Source organism: Zosterops lateralis, assembly GCF_965231275.1.
Source record: "Zosterops lateralis genome assembly, chromosome: 31".
Classification (NCBI taxonomy): domain Eukaryota; kingdom Metazoa; phylum Chordata; class Aves; order Passeriformes; family Zosteropidae; genus Zosterops; species Zosterops lateralis.
The window spans coordinates 4,032,659-4,041,177 of NC_139791.1; the positions used below are offsets into that span (position 1 = coordinate 4,032,659).

Here is an 8,519-nt window from a genome sequence, read left to right on the forward strand (position 1 = left end):
GTAACTTTTTGGGGATGAATCTGCGCATCTGTGATCAGCCAACCTAAGTATTTCCAAGCGGCTGATTGTTGTATTTTTTCAGGTGCAACTGTCAGTCCGTGATGCTCTAATTGCAAAATCAACCAGTCTATTTTTGTCTTTGGCAGTGATCACTTTGTGGCAATGAGAATGTCGTCCATGTAATGATAGATCAGTGCGTCAGAAAAGTGTTGACGTATTGGTCAAGGCCCAGTCAACAAACAACTGACACATACATGGAGAATTTTTCATGCCTTGTGGTAAAATAACCCACTCATATCTTTTTGTTGGAGCAGCTCTATTAATTGCTGGCACTGTAAAATCAAAATGTTGAGTGTCCTGTGGGTGGAGTGGAATGGTAAAGAAACAGTCCTTTAAATCAATGACAACAGTGCTCCACCCTTGCGGTATCAGGGTTGGTGCTGGCAGGCCAGGTTGCAAGGCACCCATGGCCTGCATCTGCTCATTGACTTTTCGCAGGTCGTGCAACAGTCTCCATTTACCTGATTTTTTCAGAATGACAAAAATTGGAGTGTTCCATGGGCTGACAGATGGTCGAATGTGTCCAGCATCAAGTTGTTCTTGAATCAGCTGTTCTGCAATTTTCAGCCTTGTTTCAGTCATGGGCCACTGCTTGACCCATACAGGGTTGTCGGTCAATCAAGTGATCTTTAGAATGGATGGCTGCTCTGCAGTGGCCATTAGTAAAAAATGCTGATCTGAGGTTAAAACCAAACCAAGCTGGGACAACACATCTCTGCCCAACAGTCCTGGAAGCCTGACAGGAAAACGCATGACATACAGTCGTGCTGTAACAACTGGAATGTTTTTGAGACTAATGCAAATTGGATCTGCGCTGATTGCAGAAATTCTTATTCCACCAACTCTGACAATGTGGCTGGTTGGAGCCTGCAAAGGCCAATCAGGAGGGCAATACAATTGATTCAGTATAGAAACATCTGATCCTGTGTCTAGGAGTAGTTTTAGCTTAATTTGATGAGAACCACACTGCAATTGCATGGTTCTGAATGAGTGATTTGTCAAGTCCAAAGTGAAGAAGACATCATGGCCAGTGAAGCCAAAGCCTCCATCCATTCTTTGCTTTTCATGTGGCTCTCTTGGATGTCGGCGATGTGATAAGAAATTTTCAAGAGCTACAATTTGAGCCATTCTGCTGCCCTTTGGAATTGTCACAGGTGGTTGCAAGGCATAAGCTAAAATTTGAACTTGTCCGGTAAAATCTGCATCAATGAGTCCTGGGATCACAATCACACCTTGTTTGCTTGTGGAGGATCTGCCAAGGATCAAACCTCCAATGAGAGACGTGACACTGTACATTGGGCCACAGACATTGGTGGGAATCATTGTAACTTCTTTGTCTTGTAGAGTGACTTCTGCAGTTGTTTCCACATCCACACCAAGACTCCCCCAAGTGGCAGGTTTTTTTTTAACTAAAAATCTATTGCTGGGATCTTCTGGGTCAGGGCATCGATTTGTGTCTTCACGTGGTGCCACAATGTGCTGCATTTGAAGTTTCCCGATCTTCGGCAAACGTCAGTGGCATGATGGTCAAGGTGGCATTTTTGGCACCACAAAGACTTTTGACAAACTGTCTAACATGACTTGTGTCGCCACATCGATAACAAGTTACATTAGTTGGTTTGTTGTGACATGAAGACTTGTTTCTGGATTTACCATTTGTCAAAGCAGCAACAATAACCTTTTCTTGATGTTTTATTGCATCACGCATGGTTGCCATGAATGCTGCATTCTGACTATTTTGTTCTGCTTGAGTTGCTCTTACCAACATTTCATCGACAGGGCTTCCCTGAGGAAGTGTGGCTAGAATGGTTCTGGTGCGTGAATTAGCATTTTCAAAAGCTGAAGAACGAAATAGATGATCTTGCACATTTGCTGTCAAATCTGTTGCATCCTTTAAAGCAGCTGCCAATCTGTCTATGAATTGTCCATAAGGTTCAGTGGCTCCTTGTTTTATGGTAGAGTAAGGGGATGATTTCTTTTTATCTGGGACAAGCAGTATGGCTCTGAGAGCTAATGATTGAGCCAATTGATGAATTTCAACAGGGTAGGTGAGCTGCACAGCAGATGAAGTGTATGCTCCATGCCCGGTTAACATGTTGGGCTGGATTGCATAAAACGGATCACCCACCTGTTGATGCTTGTTGGTTTCTTCTGCAGCCAGGCGCTTCCATTCTCGCTCAAAGATGAGAAGCTGCAATGGTGTGAGAAGCAATGATGCAATGCTGGTACAGTCAGCTGGGCAAAGGAGGTCAGCGGTGTAGATGTAATGAATGATTTTTCACTGCCTCTGATCTGAGTTCGTACGTTGTGATGGTCTCTTTGGCTTTCTGGAGCACTTTCCAGTCGTATGGTTCCCATCTTGCAGTGCCATTGGCAATTAAAACAGGACAGGAGAGGGCATTAGCTGCATCCCAATCTCCATCCATCACTGCTGCTTTGGTAATTGCAGCTCAGTGTTTGTCAATTGGATTTGTTGCAAAAACCAGCATTAACACTAAACAAACAGGTGGCATTGCTGGTGAAGATAGAAAGGGGCTATGGTCCCTCTGGGCTCTAGGTTGAAGGCTTGCAGGTGTTTGTTGCTCTCTCATCTGTCATGATGGTGTGACAGTTGAGCAAGTTTGGAGATGACTTGATGCAAATTGGATGAATGCTGTTTGTGTGGTGGGGCAGTGACACACTGGGATTGTCTTTGTGATCGCTGTCTGCCACGGGCTGCAAAAGCAGTCACTTGACTGTCTGAAGCTTCTGAATCAGTGTCAGAGTCAGAGGGGAGAGGGCGCCCTGTTGGTCTGCGGCTGTGTGACCGCATTGGTGTCTCTTTTCTTGCAGCTGCTGTTGCTGTTGTTGCCATGTGTGCTGAGGTTGCCAGGCGCTGTGGAGCCCGCTTCTCCCCCACGGGGGAGGGTGAATGCTCGGTATTGCTGTGCGTCGCCACGCGCCGGCGGGTGACGTGCTCCCTTTGCTCTGGGTCACTCTGTGCCCGTGTGTGCTGACGGAGGGTCAGCTCTGCCTGCGCCACCACATCACTCTGGTCTCTGCCTCACGTTCTGCCTCTGTGCTGCATCACTTGGGACTGCCCATCTCAGCCCTCAGCCCCGCGTTAGTCCCCGCCTCTCTCCACGCCCACAGAGTCTGGAGGCTGAGTCATTTCCTGTTCGCTCTCACTCCATCTCAGTGGCTGAGGAGACAAGTCCTCTGCCTGAGTCACATGATCAAGGACATCCTGCGGGGTGGGTCTGACGGGTGTGCTCAGACCATGAATCAGACAGTTGTAAATGCTGAAAAGTTTCACAACTTTGGGGTTCTTTTGAGATGGGAGAGACAAGATTTCTGTTTCTGCCTGTCCTTCCCCTTTGAAAGCCTGGATCACTGCTGCAGCCACTTTTTTCTCAGCAGAGACAACTTGCAAGGTACAATGCACCTTCCACCATACAATACCAAGCTCACGGGCACACTTTCCATCTTTCCCTCTGGAAATTGTCGAGTCCCAAAGCAGTTCTCCAACCTCCCTCCATTCCGCGGTACTGAGTATCAAAGATGGCTTATGTAACTTTCCCTTTTTTCCTGGCCCACAGGGCCAACTGCTCAAACTCACTTTCCTTCATTTTTTCTCCTCTCCTAGAGAGGCTATTAAAAAGAAGCCGCACCACTGCACTGAGATCTGTGTCCATGCTTGCTTTGATCCTTCTCTCCCCACTGCGGCTTACCTTCCTCCACGGGGTGGCACTGATGCTTTTCTTCAGAGTCAGACAACCATTGGCGTGGTTCCAACCCTCCGCTCCTTCCACTCAGTCCATCCCTTGAGGACTCACCCATATTTAAACTAGAATCCTCTACAAAACTCGTGTCTAGACGATTTCTGCATTTAAGCAAACAAACCACATTTAAGCGATGGCGTCCCTGGTATTCAGGTGCCACTATGAATCCAGGGATACCAATAATAATAATAGAGGGTTGGACAGAAGCAGCGCAGATCCAAACACTGTGGTTACTTCTATGTTATTCCTTTATTTCATGCAGAATGGCGGCTTATATACATTTCTACATAGTTTACACACTCAATAGCTTTTTCATTGGCACACAGCAGAGGAAAGAATGCAAACACACAATATTTGGTTTACTTTTAAGGTGGCTAACACGTGTCTATTAATAACTCCATTCAGCGACCTTCAACACCCCATTATTTTTCCCAAACGCCTTAATATCTAATTCTAACTGCACCACAAATTTACCAAGTAATTTTATCTGCGTCACAGGCTTCAAGGCCTCAACAAGGCCTCAGGTCAGGCCTCAGCTAGGGTAGTTCAAGATCTAGATATAAATCATATCCTCCGTTCCTGAGGAAATCCGTAACAAGGACACACTTAAAATGACTACACATGATAAAATAACAACGATAAACAAGGACTTGCACCAAACTGTTTGCGAATTTTCCCCAAACCACTGGTGAGCCCATTACAGCTTGACAAAACTCTCTGCTGGCAACCAAATACCACTGTAGCTTGCAAAAAGACTACATGGGCTCGAGCTGAGTGTGGGATGTCTCCCATGATTTACCAACAGCCTCCTGGCCACACATACACCTTACAGGCCACAATATTCAATTTTGAAACAAACCATTTTGTCCAGAGTTCTGGCAGTCCTTGTCTGTCCCCAGTGAACAGCCGGGGAGCAGAGCCCTCTCTCCAGGGAGATCCCTGGGGGTGCCCCGAGGGGTCCGTGACCCGAACTGCTCTCACAGCCAAACAGAACCCAGTCCTGCTGTGGTCACCAATTGATTTGCATAAAATCAATAAGATCATGGACAAAAGACTCTCTAACTAGTTAAAGTTAGAAAGTTATGTGCTTTATTCAACTTTGGGTGGCATGGGAGTAGGCTGCTAAAGGCATGTCCACCAATCACAAAGCTCTAGCCTTCTATTTATTTACAAAAGTCTTACACATTCATTCAATTACTCAAAATGCCTATTTATAGGCCTAATCCTAGCACTGCCTATCCCCTCATCATATTAAAATGAGCCTAAAGTCTTTGTATATCTACCTGATTCTTCTCTCAAATTGGACCAGTGGTCTTTGAAATGCTTCAGTGGTCTTGAAGGATGAAGTCAGAGATGTCTTCCTCAAGGTGACCTGTTTACTTTCATCTCGTTGGCAGGCTACATGACTTCTTGGGCACTGTACAGGAGATCCTGCTGGGTTCCAATTAGTTTCTGTGTCCAGGTGCAGTCATGGTTAATTCCATTATCTCAACAGTCCATCTATCTTATTTCCTTCTACAAATAAAACTCAAAGGAGCAAGTAACGTTACCTATACTCTAGCTTAAGTATCTAATAAAGATGAATACTTCCACTTCATCTCTACTCTTCTACTTAAATCGAAATCAATATGAATTGCTTCTATCCCTTAGCTAAATTCTTAACTCTTTAAATCCTTAACTCAAGGCACTACAGGACACTGCAGACAATTCCTGAAGCACTTGGAGGATGATCCTGCTCCCCAAGGGACGTTCTCATGCTGCCAGCTCAGGAACTGAAATGGGGAGTGGGGTCAGAGAGGAAAGGGCAAACAGGGATGGGATGTTTGCAGGGGAGGGGACAGGGCTGGGCAAGAAGAAGAAATCTGGAGAAGGAAAGAGGAAAGGAAGCAAAGGTGAAGCAAAGGAAATGCTCAGGGCAGTTTGGGGGTTTTTTTGGCAGTTTGCTCAGAGCCCTGGCTCTGAGCAACAACATCTGCAGTGGGAAAGGAAACTCACAGCTCATGGGAACACACTTTCTGTTTGACTTCAGAGGCCGCAACAAACCTGAGTGGTTTCCCTCCCGTCCCCCAGCCCTTCCTGGCCCCAGGGGCTGATGGCATTTGTGCTCCCTCAGGTTCATCTCCCCAACACCAACACCATGGGGGTGCTCAGGCCTGCTCTGGGCAGTGCAAACAGGGGCTCCTGAGCCAGTGCTGCCCTGTCTGTGCCTGCAAGGATCCTGCACCTGTGTGAGCTGGGGGAGAAGCCAGGACTGCAGAGGGGGGATGTTGGCAGGTGCATGAGGACACTCTGGGACACTGCCCTGGGGTGTCCAGTGCAGTGGGGATGGATCAGCCTCTGCTCTGCTGCTCCTCCCCATCTCCCCCAGGGACCTTGCAGAGCCCCAGCCATGCTGTTTGTCCCCAGCCTGCCCACGGCCACCCTGGGGCTGCTCACGGGGCTTTTCTGTGCTGAGCCTTGGCCTGGGCGTGTTCTGGAGAGAGCCTGGGCAAGGAGCCTGGAGCCCCCAGGCCCTGCCCTGAGGCGTCAGCGCTGCCCCAGCAGTGCCCATGGCCTGTCCCTGCTGCAGCCCCGGCACTGCCACCCCCAGCCCTGTGCCCGGCCCCGAGAGCCCTCAGGCCCTACAGCAACACCAGGGCCAGGAGGGCAGCGGGGCAGGGCCACGGGAGCAGCACTGGCAACACCAAGGGCTGCTGGTGCTGGGCACAGCTGTTGTGCCAGCCCTGATCTGCCCCCAGCTCTGCACACAGACATTGCTGCTGCAGTGACAGAGAGGGGAACAAAAGAGGGATCTCGAGAAAAGTCTGCTGGGCGATCCTTTAGTTCATTTGAAATTACTGAGAGTACAGCCCGTCACTGACGCAGTCTGGGGCCATAATAAGTGTGGAGACAATCAAAACTGGCAAGGACACAAACAGTGGCCTCTCTTTGTGAACACCATTGGAAAATAAACAAAGACTAAATCATGAAAACCAAATCAACACGTGCTATCAAGGAAGACTTTTATTATAAGTGATTTGCAGAAATTGCCCAGTAGTTTACTGTTTCTGAAATCGTCCAGTGATCAGTGTCCACACTGCAGCCTTGAGCTCCTGGTTTCTCAGGCTGTAGATCAGGGGATTCAGGGCTGGAGGCACCACTGAGTACAGAACTGACAGGGCCAGATCCAGGGATGGGGAGGAGATGGAGGGAGGCTTCAGGTAGGCAAATGTGGCAGTGCTGACAAACAGGGAGACCACGGCCAGGTGAGGGAGGCAGGTGGAAAAGGCTTTGTGCCGTCCCTGCTCAGAGGGGATCCTCAGCACAGCCCTGAAGATCTGCACATAGGAGAAAATAACGAACACAAAACCGCCAAAAGCTAAACAGAGACTAACAGAAAGAAGCCCAAGTTCCCTGAGTTTGGCGTGTGAGCAGGAGAGCTTGAGCATCTGGGGAACTTCACAAAAGAACTGGCCAAGGATATTGCCATGGCACAGAGGCAGGGAAAATGTACTGGCTGTCTGCAGCAGAGCATTGAGAAAGCCACTGGCCCAGGCAGCTGCTGCCATGTGGGCACAAGCTCTGCTGCCCAGGAGGGTCCCGTAGTGCAGGGGTTTGCAGATGGACACGTAGCGGTCGTAGCACATGATGGTCAGAAGGGCAAGCTCAGCTGAAATGAAAAGTCCAAATAGAAATAGCTGAGCCGCACATCCTGTGTAGGAGATGGTGCTGATGTTCCAGAGGGAATTGTGCATGGCTTTGGGGACAATGGTGAGGATGGAGCCCAGGTCAGTGAGGGCCAGGTTGAGCAGGAAGAAGAACATGGGGCTGTGCAGGTGGTGGCTGGTGGCCACAGCGCTGATGACGAGGCCGTTGCCCAGGAGGGCAGCCAGGGAGATGCCCAGGAAGAGGCAGAAGTGCAGGAGCTGCAGCTGCCGCGTGTCTGCCAATGGCAGCAGGAGGAAGTGGCTGATGGAGCTGCTGTTGGACATTTCTTCATTGTGGGCACAGTGGGCTGTTGAAAGAAGACATGGACAAGTTGAGCCAATGACTGTCTGGAGTCATCTCAAAATTACATCTTTCCCTGTGAGGGAACTTTGTGAATGTTATTTCAGTTTGGGTTTTTGCGGCTGAGTTACTGTCTCATTTTCAGCATCGCTCTCAGCCTGAGCGAGCCCAGAGGGAAAACAGGGCTCCCTGTGCCCCAGTGCAATCAGACCTGCTGGTCCCCACAAAGGTGCACTTTCATCATTGTACCTCCCTCTACTTCAGGGTGATTGCACGTAAAACTTTCTTGGAAAATAAAGTGGAACATCTGAAAGCTACAATTTCAAAATAAACGTCCATAAATTCTTCTCTCCTTTTTTCCTGTGTTGCTAGAAGGGAAAGGATACCAAGCTTTGTTCTGGCTCCCTGCTTCCTTGAGTTGTGCCTACTGGGAGCTGTTTCTCTCTATCCAAGCCTTGTCCCTACCAGTGCTCCCAGAGCCCAGCCCAGCCCTGGGGGCTCAGCCCTGCCCTGCACACCCCACCCGGCACAGGCCACTGCCCAGGGGCATCTCACTGGCACCAGGGCCTTAAGGGCAGCTCAGACAAACAGAGATGCTGCAAGCCAAGGTGCTGCTGGTGCTGTCTGTAGGCAGAGGAGGATGAGGAGGCACTTTGTGAGTGAGATCTGAGGCAGATCTGCTGATCTCCAGGGTGATAGTGCAGAAGTCTC

General features: G+C 49.1%; 1 protein-coding gene across 1 annotated transcript; it reads right to left on the reverse strand.

Annotated features, from left to right (window-relative positions):
- Positions 1-6,859: 6,859 nt before the first annotated feature.
- LOC310920752 (olfactory receptor 14J1-like) lies at positions 6,860-7,792 on the reverse strand (the record flags this gene model as incomplete). Its single annotated transcript, XM_083880811.1, has 1 exon — positions 6,860-7,792. The coding sequence occupies one exon, from the start codon at positions 7,790-7,792 to the stop codon at positions 6,860-6,862; it is 933 nt and encodes a 310-aa protein (XP_083736937.1).
- Between the last annotated feature and the right edge of the window lie 727 nt (positions 7,793-8,519).